Here is a 20,590-nt window from a genome sequence, read left to right as displayed (position 1 = left end):
GAATGTAAGATGTTGCCTGTTACTAAAATCTGTTTATAGAAATTTATTTTAATTAGCTATTTAGTTGTGTTGCTGACCAATATCCCAAGTTCCATAGTAATATTATTTTCTAGTACAACACTTGAAGTTTGAGAAGAGTTCATCGACAGTTTTAAAATGAGGCAATTCTGCAACATACAACAGAATCTCAGAGTTATGAACTGACCAGTCAACCACACAACTCATTTGGAACTGGAAGTACAGTATGGTACCACATTAAATGAACTACTAAAAATATAAAGGGCAAATTTAAAAAGAGATTTGACAAGGTAAGGAAACTTTCTGTGCCTTTTTCATTTAAATTAAGATGGTTAAAAGCATCTTTTTTCTTCTGCATAGTAAAGTTTCAAAGTTGTATTAAGCCAATGTTCAGTTGTAAACTTTTGAAAGAACCACCATGACGTTTTGTTCAGAGTTACGAACATTTCAGAGTTATGAACCTCCATTCCAAAGATGTTTGTAACTGAGGTTCTATTGTATGTGCACCTGTATCTTTGAAAAATTTACATCTTCAATACAAATGTATCAGCCCCCAATAACATAGTTTAGTTTTACCATTTAAAGGTAGTTTTTCTCAGCAAAACAACAATGGGAGAGATTATTGGATATAGAGACCTTAATCAGCTGAATGTTCACAATTTAGAAGAGGTGCCAGATTTAGACAGACAGGCATTTGGAAAGGTTTTATAAATCAGGGACCAGCTCCTCAGCTGACGTAAATTGCCATATCTCCATTGTCTTCAATTGAGCTATGATGATTGACAAAGTGGAGCATCTGGCTATGAGGAATATACACATTTCTCCTATAATGTCTTAAGTGGCAGTCATGCAATTTCCTATTTACAGACACTGGTAGAATCTCTTAGTAAGGTTTAACTTAAAATGTTTTTGGGGCACAAACTATGAGTAAATCCTCTAAGCACTATGCATCTTATTGCTTCCAAGTCATGAATTTTCTAGCATGGAATAAATTTGGTACACAAAGCATAATCTGAGCTATTGCACTGTCCTGCCACAACTCCCACATATTTACACCTCTAACTTTTTATAGGCTTTAAGCTTTTATAGGCTTTTTTAAAATCTTGCTCTACAAATTATCTGGGCTTATTAGTCTCCCTTCTGCATCCGTTTACACTCTAGGCTTCTGCTAGGTGGGCTCAGATACCGTTCTCATCAGATCTCCAACTAAGCAAGATCAAGCCTGCTTAATACTTACATGAGACTGAAGAAAACTCCAGGTGCTGCAGGAAATCATGCTGTTGATTCAGTAGCTATACCCTTGTTCCTCCAGAGTTAATTTATGAATTCATGCCTAAGCATGGGATTGGAAGCCTAAAGCTGCTGAAGATGCATCCTTTTAGGAAAGACCTAAAACAAATACCCAGACTATTTGGGGGAAGGGGGAGGAATACATTCTGGCTACCTAAAATTCCCCCTAAAGTTTCAATTGAATTTGGTATTCTTTATTTTCCATCTTTAACTACCATGTACTGCCAATGTGCAATGTTACAACAGTGCTGCCATGTTCCACTGCAGACATGGCTTTGTTTCAGCAGTAAATGACATTCTATGTAAAATCTAAGATTCCACAGACCTATGCATTCTTAACTTTTTCTGGCTGCTACCTCTATCTAGACTTTGGCACACTCCTCCTGAGCCCCAAATCTTTCACTGTATTGTCTGTTGCTTTTCTCTAGAGCTGCTACCTGCTGTTCTCTCCAAATCAAAGCTGCATTAGCAGTAATACGTCACAAGAAGACATTAAGAATTTATAAGAAAGAGGGGTGGGAACATCCTAAATAGCCCGAAAAAACAGATACCAGAGGCTCTAGTGTGAATAACGCACTTGTTATTTCACTGCTGTTTGAATAAATTATCAGAAACATAAATGCAATAGAGACAATAATTTAGTTAACTGCATATCAAATAGAGGTCCTTGACCCTGGAATGACTTTGGATAAGCGTGCAGCTGGAATACTTATGAGGTTTTGTCCATTGTGTAGGGTGTTTTCTTATTTTAAAAGAACAGATGATACAGAGCACAAGACATGGAATGCATAAAACTGTGTCTGTGAGATGAATTTTTTTTTACATTAGCATGATGAAAATACGCAAAACTTAAGTGGTTTGTAATGGGGTGCTGCCCTCAAGCATGCCCCCTTGTGGCCCTGCATTACTCTAGGCACCTACTCAGGTTTTCAATTACGGGCAGGCCTCAGACTTAAGACATCATTGGTTCCTTACAATTGTGTCGTAAGTCGTAACTCGGAACTGTAATCTACTCTATTGTGGGACCAAGTGTTGCAAACTCAAAACCTACAGTCATAAGTCGAATCAGTGTGTCAATGTAGAAGTGTAGTAAGTGCCGTTTGTGTTAACTCGAACGTCGTAAAGTCGAGGTCGGCCTGTACTCAATCCAGAGTAGTTCAAAGCACACACCTGCTTCACTGGGGGTGTGTGTGTGAGTGTGTGTGCGGGGTGTCCTAGTTTATAAATTCTGTCTACAGAGTGTGACTTACTCCTTTAGTCACTCCCACTCCAGGTCCACAGAAGAGTCCTGGTAGGTTTTTACTGCCCCTGTTCAGGAAGCAACCCAGGCCCTTCCTTGAAGTTGGGTTGTATTTAAACAGTTTCTTTCCCTTTAAGACAGCAATCCTGAGCTGGGTTGTAATTTAGGACAACTGCAGAGCCTTACACAGCTTCTCCTTCAGCTGGCTCCTTTCTCAAATTAGTTTCCAGCATCAAAGGGTTCAGCAGGCAAGCCTTCTGCCACTGCTGTCTTCCCTGCTATGAGAGAGAAGGTAGCATATATGCTCATCCAATTGGTTAGAGGAGAAGGGAGCCTTGTCCCCACCCTGCAGGACTCCCAGTGTAGGCCTTTAAGCAAACAGTGACAGGATTTCCCGTCCACTTATTTCCACTTATTCCTAGTACCACTTCCTCTCTACTAATATCTCCCAGGTCCTTGTATATATCAGATCTTTCAAAATCTTAAAGGGCCATGCCATATAATAGGGTAAGCTGACCTTGAGGTATCACTACCATTAAGGGACTAGACTATCCCATCAAGTGGTTCCACTCTGAAAATGCCTAAAAATGACACATCGGGGTTCCGCATTTCTTGAATCTCCAATTTTAAATAAAATATGCTAATTTTGGAAAAAAAAAATGTAAACGGCCAATCCAGCAAACTCAGTCTAGTTTCTGAAAGTGAATTTGGGTTCTTCTTTTCTCATACATAGTCACTTATAACAAAAGTTCTACAGATCAAGTGATTTCATCAATAACACCTGGGCAAACTTACAGCCTTCAGTTGGTGGGCATTGGCATAACTGATTGGAACACAGTAAACCATTCTGTTGACAATGCACAAGACGTGCAGGCCCTGTGATCCTGGTAGGCATTAAAAAAAACCAACTTATTTTGGTACTAAAATAAGCAGGCCTAAACTCAATAAACCAAGAAAAAAATCCAGCATGTAATAAGGTGATACTTTACAGTCTTTTTCAGAGCATAACCATAATTTAGATTAAGCCAAGGAAACAACTGTTCCTGCTCTAAATAGAAATCTGCTCACCACTTATGTTCAGTTAAACTTACCGCTGGACGTTTAGCCTGCCTTGGAGGACTTGACTGAGGAGAGGGTTTCTTAGATTGTTGTGTTTGTTGCTGCTGTTGCTGTTGCACTGACTGCTGGGACTCTTTTTGCTGCTGTGACTGTGACTGCTCTGAACTTTGAGATTGCTGCGACTGTAGTACTGGAGGCATCTGAGGTGTAGACTGAAGGGATGGCGGCTGTTGCAGTTGGTGTGGAGTATGATGAGGCATTTGCTGTTTCCCTTGTGAGTACAGATCCAGGATCTGGTGACAGATATCTAACAAAAAGTCCAAATGGTTATACATTCCTAAAACAACGTAACAATATTGATAATCAGCTTGAAACCCTTTAAAGGGACACCGACGTCAAAACAACATTTCTTGCTGAAAATATTTTACCTACTATTACAATACCTAAGATAAGTATCACTGTTCTTTTTTTCAATTTACTTTGTACATTTGCCAGGACTTTGTGTGTAGTCCGTTTCACTGTCATCCCTTTATAGCAAGTTTCTCTGACTGTGTGGGTCTTTCAAACAGTAGCAAAGGAGAGTGAAATATTTTTAAAGATAGGAAAACCTGACTGTATAACCAAAGCAACCAGCGAGGACATTAAGGGAAAGGAGTGGCACCCTACTGAAGGAAGGAATTCTTGAGAATTCAGAATGAGAATGAATTCAGTTTTAACTCTGCCACAGATTTGCTGTGTGACAGATCTTGGGCAAATCACAATCTCTCTGGGTCTCAGCTTCCTTATTTATAAAATGGAAATAATCCTTCCCTCTCACTCTCGTCTATTTAGACTGTAATAACTTTGAGGCAGGGATTGTATTACCATGGCTATATACATAATCTAGTACAACAGGACCCCAATCTTGGTTGGAGCCTCTACATGCTAGTTAGCCAAAAATGGGTTGAAACTGTGAGTTGTTCTGTTCCTTTAAGGTATATTTAAACTTATTTTTCTTCTAATATTATTATACAGTTGTAATGACTCTGCATGTTGAGGACTAAGCCTACTTTTTATATTCACCTGTAGACTAAACTATCTAGCTCTTTGTGGAAGTTAAAAGTATGATTCGAGATAGGTTTTAGCAGCTGTTTTGGAAAAATGTCCTTCATGTTTTGTCTTTCCAGTGCCAAGAACAATTAGGTCTTGGATTCATGGCCTAAATAAATACTGAAACATCCAAACCTTCAAAAGATTCCTTAGTTAAGTTATTTGACTTCCAGAAGCCACTAGCCTTTGGAATGGGATACAAGCAATGTAGGATAAAAATGTGAACTACGCACACAGAAAGGGAGGAATGCAAGAACGCAGTTCCACAAGAAAATTATAACTCCCAATGAATATGAAGTGGTAGTGTCAGGTCAGACTGGGGACTACTATAGGCGTGGTAAAATGCTCTATTGCAGAGCTTCTGTTTTTCAGCATTTATTAAATTTAACGGGGGGAGGGGTATTTTTAGCAACTTTTGAGTTTTACGTAGGTGTCCACTGATCAGGGGTTTTCAGGAAATTCTTTGTACATACTTTAATGAATAATGTATATAATAGTATATACATAATGAGTAAGCTCTTTGTAATGCTCCCTAGTGCACTTCAACGTAGCACTGTTTCAAACAGCACTATATTAAAGCACAATAAGGAACTTTTAGTGAGCATCAGAAGGGCCTACAAGGACCAATTAAAATGCATCACATTAGTGTGCTTTAGAAATAACACATTCCTGCTCCATGTAGACAAGCCCTTAGATACAAGCAACCATTTCTGTTGTTTACTTACTAAACACAGATTTCATTTTCTATATCGGCCTGTTTTATCGATGTCTGTCTATTAAAACTGAAAATCAGAAGCACTAATTATAATATGGAAGACTACGCCTTGTTATATAGACAGATCACTTGCTGGGTTTTGAAGATCAGTGCGTGTAGAAATCCTGGTCATCCAGTGCAGGATTTCCAGGCTGTGAGTGCCACACTATTCCACTTCATAGGCCGCTACTACCTGTATCATTTGTATTTGCAAAATGTTATGGTGGAAACACTGGATATGAACACTTCTTAAGTTTAGAGGCATTTGAATCCAGAATTTTGATCTGGCTCCAACATTTACAATAAAAAAAATTCAGTTTTTAAAATACACAATTGACATTTCTGGCAAGGTTTATAATATTATAAATTAAACATTGATAAAAGGAGACACTCATCTCCCCTCTAAAAAGCTTAAGTAAACAGATGGTCTTCAGTACCCTGCCCTAAAAGTAAGGTTGATGATTAAGGGAGAACCTGTCCAGACTAGTGTTGCCAGGCATCCAGTTTTTGACTTGAACGCCCGGTTGAAAAGGAACCCTGGTGGCTCCTGATCGAGTGGTTAAAAGTCCATTTGGCAGAGCAGCAGGGCTAAGGAAGGCTCTCTGACTGCCCTTGCTCTGCGTGGCTCCCAGAAGTGGCTGGCATGTCCTGTGGAGTCTAGGCACAGGGAGGCTCCGAGCACTGCCCCTGCCCCGGCTCCGCGGCTCCCATTGGCCGGGAACCACAGCACTTATTCTGCAATCAGAAAGTTGGCAACCCTAGTCCAGACTTCAAATTAAAAAAAAGAATGCAAGTGTTTAAAATGTGACAAAAATATTTCTGGTACCTTCCAGAACATCAACAGGTACATCTTGAACAAACTGCTCCCACCATCTTCTATACATTGGCTTTGATGTCCACTCCTGAATTTCAAACTTGCACAAACGGCCTGCCAGATACATAACTGCAACAGCTATGATCTCAGGTTCCCACTGCAGTGACAACGTAGTACAGAGACTAGAATATCAAACAACAGTCATTTTAAGATAACCCAGATAGCTGCATCACAAGTCTGAATACATGACACCTACAACGTACTGTTGAGACAAAGCAGATGACAGTTAAGTTTTAATATCTCATTCAGGTAATTTTTGATTAACAAAACTAGGATTCCCCTGTCACACAAACTAATTTACCAAACTAAGATCTTTGTTAATAGTTCTTTGATTTAACAGTAATTTGATTTTTAAACATCCAAAGCACCATTATCATGCAGCAACAAAAAGCAACATGAACAGATTTCTGAGGAATTTATTTAGAAAAAGAGTTTGACATACTGAGATAAAGTTTTCACAAAAGCATGAGGGAATTTAGCTGCACCAGATTCCAGTTTGGGTGATTACATTCCGCTTATCTAAAAGATTCCTCCTGTAACATCAGCTGTATATGATATTCTTCAAGTTCTGTCCTAAACAGTTGTTCAGTGGTTTTATTTCAGTGGTAGGTGAAAGAATTTCTACATTTATTTTGTAATGCATTTGGGGATTATTTTGGATAAAATGCACTTAAATATAAACAATGAATCATGGGAATGTCGAGACCAAATACTCCAATGTATAAGTTTACGTTTTAGATACAGTTCTAAGAGGTCTAGAAAGTTGTCCCCTGATTAGCATATGTAGTAGTGAAGGCTACAGTAAAGTTGATTATACCACTACTTCTCAATTGTTAAGATAAATTATGAAATGCTCAGCTTGATTTGCAATTTAAAACCCATAGAAATATTAGAGCCACCTTTCCTTTTCTTTGGTAACCACTCAACTCATTGCTAAGTTCTAGAATATAAGCTCTTCAAGCAAAAAGTCTGAAAATCTGCCATTCAGTGATCTAGTTACAACAAATTTCACACCATTCATTGACCAATTCATTATGGGTTCTTTTGTTTAGCACAAGGTACGGATAGCAATTAGGTTAAAAAACTCATTAGTTTATGGAAGACTGAAGTACACAAAGTATTAGAGTGTACCCACAGAGGAGAGTCATTTAGTAGTTTCAAAACTAAAAATGCAAAAGGTAGTTTAAAAAACTTCCAAGGAGTAAACTGGGTTAGAATTTCCTTTCTTAATGTTGCTTCTACATCCATGGCACTTAGGTCTATGTTTATATTACAGCTAACATAGCATGCTTAACCCTGTGCTCTAAAACCCTTTAATGGATGTTGCATAGCATCGTTTTTCACAAGGTCCCATGGGAGAAGTCTCACCACTCAGTCTGCACTAAGCATAGTGCAGGGTCTTAAAGGCTAAGTGAAAATCTTAACCAAAGTAGCTGTAGTTAAAATCCATATTGATGACTGTATGGAACAAAGCTGCACAAGTCCAGTAATTTTTCCAAGGGCATTTTTCTGAATTCCAAGTACAGTGCTGTCTCAATAACACTATCAATTTTTCTGAATTTACAAGAAAAAAAAGAAGTTTCCCAACTGCCATCCTGCATATTCAACCTGGGATCTGAAAGTCAAGCTAGATTCTTTCCTTCCTATGTATCACCATCTGCAATAAAGATGATGCAAGCCAAATGGTAGTCACACCTGTGCCAGGCACTGTTCTTCAATTTACATCACCACCACCACCCATGTAAACCAATTATCTCCATTTGGGTTGTACAGGTTTTCAAGACTTAGAATTTGGGCCTAAATTCGAATCTTGCACACCTAAAATTAAGCACCAGAGTAAAAGTGACCAATTTGCAGAGATGCTGTGCACCCACAAGTCTGACTCAGATCAATGGGAACCATAGGTGCTTAGCGCTTTTGAACAATCAAGACCACTTTTCTTTGGATGTCTAAAGTTAAGCACTCTAGTTAGAAATCTGAGAGTAATTACACAGAGGTGTTGATGCACCAAGAAATAACCTTGCTCATTCTCCCTCACGTGTTCGTTCTACAGTGCTAACGGAAGTGTAATACACTACGTTTATTTAAGCCTCTGAGGTATGCAGAAATGGCTCTATACATCTATTAAGAAGGTGCTATTTTGTACATAATCATCTTTCTTAGTCAAATTCAGTTCAGCTAAAGCTGGTTACAATATAAAATCAAATATTTCGCTTGGTTTTTTTTTCCCCAAGTGTTGTCTGATGAGACAAATAAACACTGCTTATATCTGAACTATTTACTGCACTGCACTATAAAGAATATAAAATATGTTGCACAAAGACTATATTTCTGGGACTGACCTCTTCCCAGGCCAAGACATTGGGGTCACACCTCTCTTCCTATAGGTATTGGAGGCTCTGGAATTTAGCTATGCCCTTTCTGGCCTCACTGTATGGATTTGAAGGAAGAACTGACCATATTCCCTGATCTGGGCTTCCCCCTGAAGTCCCTGATCTAAATTTTATCCTGGAATAAGAGGAATCCCTTCAGGCAAAAACTCTGGAGTGAGGGCAGGGGTATGGCCCATGATTCATGGACAAACGTGAACTGTCTTTGGAATGTGCACAGAGAGATATAGCCTAAATGTGCATGACTGGGGAAAGAGGTCAGGGTCCAGAATAAACTAAGTGCTGGTAACTAGCTGAAATATTTAAATGTCTGGAAACTTTTTTTTTTTTTTTTACCTGTCATTTACAAATGTCCATGCCATTTGAACCAGTTTTTGAATTTTGTTTTTATCACCTGAAAGAGACAAACAAAAAAAGTTTACTAAACTAAAAAGCTCAGAAAAATTAGTTTTATAAACCATTATAAATGGAAAGACTTCTTTAGAAAAATGGTATCTGTGTAATATTCTAATCTTTTAAGGTATATCAGCTGAAACTGATGTGTTATGAGTGCAAACCTGTTAACATTCTAACCTCATGTTTTCATATGCTCAAAGTCCCCTAAAACATTTGCCTTTTGCACTGAATTTTTTGAGTTTTGAAAAATGGTAGGGGGATCCAGAATTGGTTTGTAAGTGGGAACAAATTCAGTGATTTTTTAAGTGAGGGGACAGATTTTGGGGGGAACTTTAAGGCAATTTAAGTTAAATAGTTATTGTTTGGAGAGGGAACACGTAGCAGGAAAAGAACTTTTCACCTGGGCTAGTAGGCCTAGACAGGAAAGCATCAAGTAAGTTTCCAAGTTATATCAGGCCAGGAAAAGAAAATCCGTAAGCCACTGGATTCAAATGATTTATACATAAGGCTACGAGTCTCTCATGGATTCTGTGACTTTCCATGACCTCCATGACTTCTGCAGCAACTGGTGCTGGTTCAGGGGCTGCCTGAGCCAGGCAGCCCCTGGGCAAGCAGCAGTCTGGGTGTATGGGAGAGGGCATGGGTGCACTTATCTTGGGGTAGAGGAAACCCACTGGCATGGCCCTGCAGCTCCTAGGCAGCAGGGGGCCGGGGTCTCCGCACTGCATGCAGGCCCCACCCCCGCAGCTCCCATTGGCTGCAGCTCCTGGCCAACGGGAGCTGCGGCAGCTGGCATTTGTGCCCCTCCACCACCTAGGAGCTGCAGGGACACGGAGCTGGGTAGGGAGCCCCTGACAGCCCTCCGCCCCCACTGCGCCCCCCCGGGCCACCTCCCCAGCACACGTGGCCCCTCATCCAAGTTTTAGTCATAGGTATTTTTTGTATAATTGACAAGTCACAGGCCGTGAATTTTTGTTTACTGCCCGTGAGCTGTCCATGACTTTTACTAAAAATACCTGTGACTAAAACGTAGCCTTATTTATACACAACAGTCATACACTGAGAAAAAAGTGACATAAACCATTCTTTTAAGACATTAAAGAGATCGAGCTGAGGACTGGAAGCCCAGAACACCTAACTACTACTAGTTCCCACTCTGTCGGCTTGGAAGTCACAACTTCTGTCCAAGTTTCCTTCTCGGAAATGTGGTTAATATTTCTCTCAGATGGTGGGTCAGTAGATCAATGTTTTTAAAGAAGTATAAACCAAGTGCGCTATTTAAGAGTTGTTGAATATTATTCAGCAATGCAACTCTTTATATTTACCTTTGAGTTGTTTGGCATACTTGAGAAGAAACTGGTATGGATGTTCCACTTGTAAATCAAACTTTATTGTTTGTAATAAGATTCTCTCCAGGACCATCACTTCCTCCTAGACAATATGACAAAGTAACCACAAAATGTATAATTCCCTCTTTTATTCATGAACATTTGATGCTCATTTGAAATGTGACCTTATTTCCAGTTGAATTTGTTTAGCTTCAGCTTTCAGACACTGGATATTATTATGCACTTATCTGCTAGATTATCTTTCCCTGTGCAGGTATTTATAAGACTGTGATCAAGTCACCTCCTAGATTTCTCTTCAGTTATTTCCTACCATTGATGGTCCTGACCTTTCAGAGGCTGAATTACCTACCTTAAATGTTAGCAATATGAGATTTAACTGCCCAAGATGAGTTATTACTGAACGTAATTATGCGTGAATCTATTAGTTTCTCTTAAATATTCTTAACCTTTAAGGTTATTTACCAAGTGTTTACTTCAGTGAATGAAGTAACTGAATCCATATTCTCACCCCCATTCTCCCACCTCATTACCTAAAAAGTCTAAAACAGATCAAAACTCCATTTGGGGTGCGCTTTTCTACATATGGGATGGCATATCACAAGAGATACACTTGGGCTAAGCTTCTGAAAAGTGAATAGGGATTTTGGGTGCCTCAATTGTGGCATACCCCATCTTGACACTTTAAAGAGGCCTGCTTTTCAGAAAGTGTAAAACACCCACCCTGTAGATAACTAAGCCCCTGTAAGGTGCCTCAAGATAGGTACCTCAAAAATGTAGCATCCAAACTCACTAGTCACGTTTGAAAAATCTTGGCCTTTGATGGTGACAGCTGAGTAACAACTAAGAAAACTGAAGCTATCACAGCAAATCCAATGGCAAAGCTAACTGTGAAATAAACTATGAAAGATAAGCAGCATTACTCAGAAAAGTAACACCAACAACAGCACATAGTGAGATTTAAAAAACTAAGATCTCCCATAATGTCTTTTAAAGTTATGGCATCTAATTAAAAATAAGTTGTATTTGTCTGAAAAATGTGTATATACTATAGTTACAAACTAACATCTACAACTACTACAACTGAAAGAAAATTATTGACAATTTTTTTTCCAGTTCGTTTACTTTGTGAATTTGACAGCATTTTATGTAGTCAATTTCACAGTTTACACTGTATAATCAATCAGTTTCTCTTTTGCTGAAAACACCTTATAAGCAACAGGAAAGCAGAAACACACTTAAGCAAGTTAGACTATATACATGGTAATGTACCAGAAAATTAAAATTTAGGTTTATTTATCTAACTTGAAGAATAAAGTTGACAGTGCCTTTTCAAATGAGAATCCAACTTTCCTTTTACCTCAGAAGAGAAATAAAGTCTGGAAATATATAGCGCAAGTATTAACTCTATTAAAATGCTAAGTTAAATAAAAGAATAATATAAGCATGAATAAATTATTTTACCTTTGGGTCATCACCAAACTGTCCAAACTGTACATCATTTAGTAAGCTACGAGCTGTTTTGATTATATCTTTACATTTTTTTGGAGTTTCTTCAACTTTCCCTGCCAGGAAGAGACAGCAGGCTCCAGTCACCTAACAAAGAAAATTCTGTCAGAAAGTCTACATCTACTATGCCACATCTATATATTAAAAACAAATTGTGTTTTAAGTGTCAGTTTCAACAATCAGGTTATGAGATGCTGTTTCTCAGAGAACGGTTAATAGAATTAGAAGCTCATGCAATGATTACACACACAATTTAGCTTTTTTAGCTATTTCCAAGTAAATATAACCTTTTGGAAGACAGCCCATTAAGTAGCATTTTATTTTATTTAAAGAAATACAACCATAGGTTTTTGTCTTGGCATAGAGAGCATTGCTTCACAAGGGGGTTTAAAAACGTAATTATATATGTAATTTGTCTTTTCTTTGACCACTTAGCCCCTGCTGCAAATCACAAATTACAGCTTCTTGGGAATGACATTAACATAACAAAATTGTGACAGCAATTCTTATTTACTCTAGAGCACAGAAGAACTACATTTTAAGCCTTGATATTCAAGATAAAACATTTAATTTTCATTGCATGGAAAATATGAGAACTGTGTAATACTTTGTGTTTAAAGCAGGTCTTGTTTCTACATTAAATTGTAAATTAAAAAATCACATGTAATTAAAATACTCTAAATTATCCTTTTTCTGACATACTTCCGAAACTCTGAAAAGCACAATATTAACAGAAAGCTTAAACATTTAAAGAAACAATATGCATAAACTATAACCTTGGCAAGATATTTCAGGGGATTATTCATAAACACGAAGCTTTAGTTAAGAAATGAGACCTTAGTTAAGAAATGAGGCCATCAGCCTTCCTTAGTTGCCACTACTTTAAATATTCCATACTTAAAGCAACCATGGAATTAAGAAGTCAATGCTGTAAATACTTACATATCTTGGGAACTGTTTGAAGGAATGAAACATATAAAATCGATGAAAATAAATTATTCCAGTTGCCAAAGTGTCATAATGTCTGCGCTACACAATAAGGATTTAAACAGTATAAATCAAGTTCAAAATATAAGACATGAGAGGAAGCAGAGTCAGAGAAAAAACGTGTTTTGAACAAATAAGCTGACTGATTCTCTAATACTGTATCTGATACTTGTTTTTCAAGTACTGAAAGCAAGTGTGATGTTTTACCAAAAAAACCTACAAAAAAACACAAGGTCCCTGCCCTGAGCATTTTTAACCTAATTCAGGTGCAGTGGATATCTAGAACAGTGTAAAAGGCATGGCTACAGGGTCAAGGTAAAGTTCACCCTGGTACAGAGGGTCCATACCACCACCTGCATGACTTAAGCCCCACACCTAGCTTGGAAAAGCCAGCAATAATGGCAGGCCTGGAGTGGAAGTCATGCAATTTAATGATCACAACACCCAAGCAAGTGGTGGAATCACTGAGACCATTGTTTCAACTCAGACTGGGAGTACAGCCAAGAGAAGGACTTTCCCTGTGGTTGACAAGTGGATTTTGCCTCTCTTAACTCTCCACTAACATGTGATTGTTAAGGGCTGATGTAGCTGAAATTAAATCCAACTTTAGTGAAGATCAAAACTATAGAAGATAAGATTTTTAATGAGGAACTGAAGGAGAAAAGTTTCAGAGTCACAGCCGTGTTAGTCTGTATTCGCAAAAGGAAAAGGAGTACTTGTGGCACCTTAGAGACTAACCAATTTATTTGAGCATAAGCTTTCGTGAAGTGAGCTGTAGCTCACGAAAGCTTATGCTCAAATAAATTGGTTAGTCTCTAAGGTGCCACAAGTACTCCTTTTCTTGAAGGAGAAAAGGGATTATTGGTATACAAAAGTGGAAAGTAATTCCGAGTATAAGGAATGGTGAGAAGAAGCTGGGAGCAGAAGAAAAAGAGGGAATAGTTAGGAGAGAATATACAGAGGGGCAAAATGGACAAGAAAAGATGTAAATTCAAACACATGCCTAAACAGAGCCTTGAAGGGAAAAACCAGGAGCTTTTAATTTCTAAAATCACCACACAACTGACAGGCCACCTTTTCCCTTTATGTTGTCACTTCATTAGTTAAAGTAGTTCATTTGTTACAGAAACTAGGATTCAATTAACAGAAGAAAATGTTCAAGTAGAAAAACATTAAACATCAAAGATGTTTAATTTAAAAATATTAGTGATGTTTTTGAAATAAGACTACCCTGTACAAATTAATGACACAAATGCACAAGGACCATGCTTGGTATATTTTTTCTGGACTTTCGAATTCATGATGCTACATCGTACCCTGAAAATATCAACATAAAAGGATACAGTCCCAGACGTGTTCCAACATCAAATATGAATCTGGCTCCTTCTCGGCGGTATCGTGCCTCAGTCGCTGGATCAAGTCCTTCTAATTGTGATGGTGTATGTGCCAGATCTTTTTTATCCCAGTACCAACATGGTTTTGTGTGGTCCAGGTTTGCCAAATTTACAGAAGGGCTGGAATTTTCTTTATTCTCCTTCATTTATTGAAGTAGAATTGTTCCTGCTTGATAAGTTTTCAGGCAATGGGTTTTCAGACAGCAGCTTCAAAATAATAATATAAAAAATAATCAGGTAAAACTGCAACAGACCAACATTTTTCATCCTGACGTAAGTGATATTTTCGCTACGCACACATACACTATACATGTCACAAGGTAGAGTGGAAAGATGATCTGAAAGAAGGGAAATGTATCTGTGTATTTTTTGCTGATTAATGATGCATAGAAAAGGCTTGAAAAGTTGTTTTGAAAAGATATTTCACTTGTGAAAAATTCAGGTTTCATCTACACTGGTTTCCCCTAGCCTGTAGACATATGCAAAACTAAGAGAATGATGTAAATGTCGAAGTAGGGAAACTTGGGCAAATAAGTCATTACAAATCTCTTATTATATTTGCTCACTTGATCTAGGGCAGTGTTTCCCAAAGTGTGGTATGCATACCCCTGATGGTACATGAAAGGGTTTCAAGGAGTACGGGGCAGAATTTTTTATTTTACTTTATCATAACGGGACCCCCGCCTGGCACCAGGCTGAGTGGGGCCGGTGGACAGAACCCCAGACCCGCAGTGGGCTGGGCGGCTCAGCCCGCTGCCGGTCTGGGGTTCCGTCAGCCGGCTTCTCCCAACCGGGGTCCCGGCCACCGGCCCCGCTCAGCCTGCTGCCGGCTGGGGGTCCTGTTCACCCACGCTGGCAGTGGGCTGAGTGGAGCCAGCAGCAGGGACTCCGGCTGGCAAGGGGCTGGCAGCGGGCTGAGCGGGGCCAGCGGACAGAACCCCAGACCCGCGGTGGGCTGAGTGGCTCAGCCCCCTGCTGGTCTGGGGTTCGTCAGCGAGTTCCTGCCAGCCAGGGTCCCAGCCGCTGGCCCGGCTCAGCCCGAATTTTTCAATACCGAAATAGTAAGCATTAAAAACTAGTGCTTTCTTCACTAACCTAACCAAACCAGCGTTTTTTAATTTCAGAATTATACGAATTCACCATATATACACACACACACGCTGTTCTGCCAGACTGTTGATTCGCTTCTATTATTTTTAATTATTTCTAGTACTATTTCTATATGTAACTATTTCTTCTATTAAAATTTTTGTTTCAACTGTATGTAATATAATTTTGTATTTATTTCTAATAAACATTTAATCCAGAATGAAACAAATTAGGAGAGTGTTATAAAAATGTGGCTAGGTGAAATTTGATGCTGGTAACATGGTTACAGGGTTAGCTGAACCTTTTCCCTCTCTCTCTCTCCATGGACACTCTTTCAAATTACAGGCCCTGTGTCTTCACTGTTCTTGGGATGGAATCCCAGATTCACCCTTCTGTTGCCTGGAGACTCTGCCTAACAACACCCCAATCACTAACTGTGATTACTCCGCAGGCCCAACTGGGTTTGGCCACATGCATATATTCCCTTTGGGAGCTATTTATCCATCCAAAAGAATGCTATCAACTATTTATCTATCCATAGGAATGCAACAATCAGAAAAAAAGTGTTAAAACAACAACAAGCCAATATGCATAACGGTCTTACTTAAAACTAAGTTAGCCTTAGCTTGACCTGCCACTTCTCAGTCTCAGGGAATCAGTGAGCACTTCTCCAGCCTGTATCTGCCATCCCTAAACTTCAGTGAGGGTCTTTTCAAAACCATGCCAGCCCCTTTGCTCTGCATCACCTACTATTCATAAAAACAACAGATTTCCACATTTTTCATAATTGGCTTTGAGCTTTTAGGCCCTAAATGGTTTAGGAACTACCTACTTGAAAAAACGTTTCTCCCCCATGGCACAACACCACAGTGGATGGACATAAACAGGAGTCCTGCTGGTATAAATGAAGTGGGGTCTGCAGCCCCTTCTTTGGAATCTACACCTCACTTCCTCATATGTGGAATTCCTCCCTCACCCTTTATATAATAACCTTCAAGTCATGTGCCAAAAATCATCTTTTTTTGTAGAGATTTTAAAATATGGAGGGGACACACAAGGAGGGAGTTGAGTTTTTAAGCCACTGATTTACTCATAATAGATCTCACATTAAAATTAGGATGTGTTTATGTCAAAGGTGCCTAAAGTATACAAGTAATTCCAGCATTTCTATACACATGAATAAAATGGTTACCGGTTACCTAACACACTAAATAGAAAAGTTTTCTTTGGGAAAAATTCAACATTTCTAAATCAAACCAGGGCCAAAAAACCTCTACTCCTGGGGAAATTCTGCACCACTGCGCACGCACAGATTTCATGTCCCCCGCAGATTTCTTTGCTTCTCTGCAGAAAAATGGCTGACAGAGAAGCAAAGGGAAGTTGCAAGAGCAGTCATGTGCCTCTCCCCAACAATGTGGGCACGTTATTTCAGGCAGCGGGGAGGTAAATCACGGACATTGCGGCTGGTGTGGGTCAGACCTACTCCCTGTAATCAGAACCAAGCCTTAGCCCCTGCATCTGGACACCCCGTGCTGAGTCCCAGCCCTGTATCTGGATCCCCCCGCCAAGCCCCACTCCTCTTTATCTGGATGCCCACTCCTGCACTCAGACCACCCCCTGCGGAACCCTCCACACTCAAACCCTCACCCCAATGAGGCCCACCCCGACTAGTCTCCTGCACCCAGACCCCCACCCCACCAAGCCCCAACCTGTTGCACCCAGACTCCCATCGCACCAATTCCCACTCCCCCAATACGTGGACACCCCTGCTAAGATCCCCACACCCAGACCCCCCCCTTCTGAGCCCCAACCACCTTCACCTGGATCCAGTGTTCCCTCTACTTTTCCCAATACATGTGAGGAATGAATTTTGTTATGTGCACCAATATGGAGGTGATGTATGACACATCACCTCCATATTGGTGCACATAATAAAATTCATGTGGCAGGGGTGGGGCCCGTTGGGCTTGGAGAGTAGGAAGTTGCTCAGGACTGGGGTGGAGAGTTGGGATGCAGGGGGGGTGAGGACTCCAGCTGGGCTCTGGGGTGGGGTCAAGCATGGGGGGGTCAGGACTAGGGCAGTGGGTTGGGGTGAGGGCTCTGACTGGGGGTGCAGGCTCAGGGGTGGGGCCAGGGATGAGGATTTTGGTGTGTAGGCTGCTCCAGGACTACAGCGGGGAGAGAGGACTCTCCCCAGCTCTCTCCCTCCCGTAGCAGCATCTGGGCTGGGGGGGGGGGTGGGTTGAGGCATCTCTCCCCGCCGCAGCCCTGAGCACCTGCGTGGCACTTAATAAGTTGCTGCATGGCCGCTTAGATGCAATTTAGCCTGGATCCCCCTTAAGAGTTCCATTGCCCCTACATCTGCACCCCGCTCCTGAATGGCTGTGCAACCAGAACCCCCACGCACCTGGATCCCCCACTAAGTTGCCTGCACCCAGATTACCTCACACAGAATGCTCTCGCTCCACACCTGGATCCCTCCACACCTTGATCCCGCCGGGCTCAGCCTGCCTGCCCATACCTGATACAGAGGGGCAGGACCCCAAGGTGTTTCCAGAGCAGGCCCAGCCCTTGTGCTGTGTCAGGGTCAGGTGCAGCCTCACCGCCGTGTTGTGGATGGGGAGAGCTGCAGGGGGATCTCCTACCTCTGTGGAGCCAGGGGCCTACGCTCCCCACTACCATGCTGGAGCCTCCACATTTAATGACAAATAAAATTTGCAGAATTCTAAAATATTGTCAGGTTTCAGAGTAACAGCCGTGTTAGTCTGTATTCGCAAAAAGAAAAGGAGTACTTGTGGCACCTTAGAGACTAACCAGTTTATTTGAGCATGAGCTTTCGTGAGCTACAGCTCACTTGATGAAGTGAGCTGTAGCTCACGAAAGCTCATGCTCAAATAAACTGGTTAGTCTCTAAGGTGCCACAAGTACTCCTTTTCTTTTTTCTAAAATATTGTGTGCAGCATTTTTAATATTTTGCTGCAGCATTCCCTCAGGAGTAAAACTCTCAATCCTTTCTTTCAAGAAGTTTCCCATCAAAACCAAGACAGACAAAATTCAGTACAATGCATATTTTAATAATATTAAACTAAAAATTTTCTTTTTAAGATTCTCTTTATGCATCACAAAAAACAATAAAAAACACCACAATCTCGTTAGTACTCTCCTTCTTACAGCACTTTCAAACATAAACCAGTTTATAAAGTGAAACTGTTCTTGGAAAAGATCACACTACCTCCTGCCCCATAGCCAGCAAAGAATATTGATTTAATCCAAAATACAGTCTTGACTGCCATTTTCCTACGTGTGACACAAGTCCCACAACCGAACCGAAGGGCAATGTTATGGTTTTTATGACACCAGTCTCCCTCAGGCACGAGAATTTAGGGAGATGCCAAACCGAGTAAAAGAAACAACGCACAAAGGCCGACGGGCACGGTAGCCGTGTTTGGACGCACATTTCCACGCAGCCCCTCCCCATCTCCACAGTCCCCCGCACCCCAGGCTCTCAGCCGCGCCGAGTCAGTCCCATGCCGGCGCCCAGCCCAGCGCCCCAATCTCCCGCTGCCTCAGGGCCACCGACCACAGCCACCCCCGCCATTTTTTAGCCAGGATCTCAGTTTGCGCCTCGCTCCCTCCCCAGCCGCCTGGCCACAACATCCCTCCCCGGTATCGCCGCCCCTTCTCCTCAGCGCCCCGGCCCTGGCTCAAGACCCAGGAGTCCTCCCCACCACGGCATTCCAGTCCCTCTTCACCCAGCCCCGAGCCCCGCGTCACCACCCATACCACTCTGAGAGACTCCCACCGAGAAACACTCACGAAGCAAGCACGCGATGGTCCCACAACACAGCGCGGCCACTAACGACAACGACAACTTCGCTCCCTGCGCGGCGCCATCTTGGGAATCGGACCAAGTCGTTCCTGTACGTCACTGCGTCAGCGTCGCTAGGGCACGGCGCCCACGTTCGCACTGACCAATGAGAATCACAGGCATAGCTCTAACTTCCCCCCTTCTCCGTCACACGCTGAATAGAAGAGGTTTGTGCGCACCCTACCACGGTACTGTCGGTGAAGACCAATCAGGTAGCAGAATCGAGAGGATTGCAGGCCACTTCAACCAATAGAAATCGAAAGTGGTAGGGTGAATTCTCACCAATCGGGAGTGGCCTGGCCCCCTGTCCCCGTTTCCGCTCCTCCCAGTGGGTGAGCGACAGGGGCGGTGGCGAGGGGGCGGCCTATGGGATTCGTTGGCTGTGCCAAAACTGGGGGCGGGCCCGCTGTGTGGGTGCGGCTCAGCCAATGGCGGCAGCGGGTTGGCATCAGTGGGCGGGCCAGGCGTTGGGAGGGTGGGGCTCGGGTTAGCTCGGCCGCCACCTCCCCCGGGCAGCGGACGGCGTCCGGTGAGAGAAACGTGGGTGACTCCGCGCTGTTTCCAAGAGGAGGAGGCGTCGCGGGAGGTAGGGACCGACTGGCCGCTCCGTCCTCGTCTTCTTTGGGGGGGGGGGACAACTCCCCGCCCACCAGCCCTCTCACCCTTGGGCTGGGTATGGGGCGCTGCCCCCTCACATCACCTATCCCCTGCAGGGGCTAGCCCCTCGGGAAGCAACTCTCCCCCCCCTTCCTCGGACGCAGCCGCTCAGCGCCCAGGCCTCGCCACCCCACCCCCCCGTGCTACTCTGAGCTTGCTCCACCCCTGTGAGTCTCCCTCTCAACTGCCGCCCCCGTCTCTCCTAGGGGTGCCTTGACCTCACCCCATCCTGCGTGTCACCTTCCCTCCCCCCGCGGTGCGGGAGCAGCTTCGCCCGCCCGTCTCCTCTGCTGGGAGCACCCCGGCCCCAGCACTCCGTCCTCGTGCGCTGATCGCTGGAAACCTGCCTCCCGCTCTCGCCGTTTTGATGGGACAGGCTGTCCTCCTTCCCACCCGCCCCGCCTTCCTCCTCTCGCCTGTTCCTCTCCCGCACCCGCTCGCAGCTTCCCCTTCTCATCCCTGTCCTGCTCTCACCCAGATTCCTCCTGGGGGTGCTGCAACCTTTAGCCCGTTCACCCACCGCTCCACCTGGCTCCTCTCATGGGAACCACTACACTGCTCTGTCCCCCATTTTGCCTTTTCTCTTCTGCTTCCCACTCACTGTGTTTCTGGAAGGAGACAACACTGACC

General features: G+C 42.4%; 2 protein-coding genes across 5 annotated transcripts in view; one reads left to right on the top strand and one right to left on the bottom strand.

Annotated features, from left to right (window-relative positions):
• The window catches only part of CCNK (cyclin K), a 31,507-nt gene extending 12,146 nt beyond the window's left edge, over window positions 1–19,361 (bottom strand). Inside the window, exons 1-8 of one of the 2 annotated variants that reach the window (XM_077819352.1) lie at window positions 19,252–19,361; window positions 14,296–14,553; window positions 12,908–12,989; window positions 11,921–12,052; window positions 10,436–10,541; window positions 9,051–9,108; window positions 6,277–6,446; window positions 3,640–3,914 (exon numbers count right to left, since the gene is read on the bottom strand). In XM_077819352.1, the coding sequence (XP_077675478.1) occupies window positions 3,640–3,914; window positions 6,277–6,446; window positions 9,051–9,108; window positions 10,436–10,541; window positions 11,921–12,052; window positions 12,908–12,989; window positions 14,296–14,492 (1,020 nt within the window). In that variant the 5' untranslated portion in view covers window positions 14,493–14,553; window positions 19,252–19,361. Of the gene's footprint in view, window positions 1–3,639; window positions 3,915–6,276; window positions 6,447–9,050; window positions 9,109–10,435; window positions 10,542–11,920; window positions 12,053–12,907; window positions 12,995–14,295; window positions 14,554–19,251 lie in introns of those variants that run through there. The other variant, XM_077819353.1, reaches the window with a different exon arrangement.
• A 422-nt stretch (window positions 19,362–19,783) lies between these two features.
• The window catches only part of SETD3 (SET domain containing 3, actin N3(tau)-histidine methyltransferase), a 67,742-nt gene continuing 66,935 nt past the window's right edge, over window positions 19,784–20,590 (top strand). For all 3 annotated transcript variants that reach the window (XR_013346428.1, XR_013346429.1, XM_077819350.1), the window contains exon 1: window positions 19,784–19,889. The gene's annotated coding sequence lies outside the window, so the exon portion shown is untranslated. The remainder of the gene's footprint in view (window positions 19,890–20,590) is intronic.

Source organism: Eretmochelys imbricata, chromosome 6, assembly GCF_965152235.1.
Source record: "Eretmochelys imbricata isolate rEreImb1 chromosome 6, rEreImb1.hap1, whole genome shotgun sequence".
NCBI lineage: Eukaryota > Metazoa > Chordata > Testudines > Cheloniidae > Eretmochelys > Eretmochelys imbricata.
This window is presented reverse-complemented; position numbering and strand designations above follow the sequence as displayed.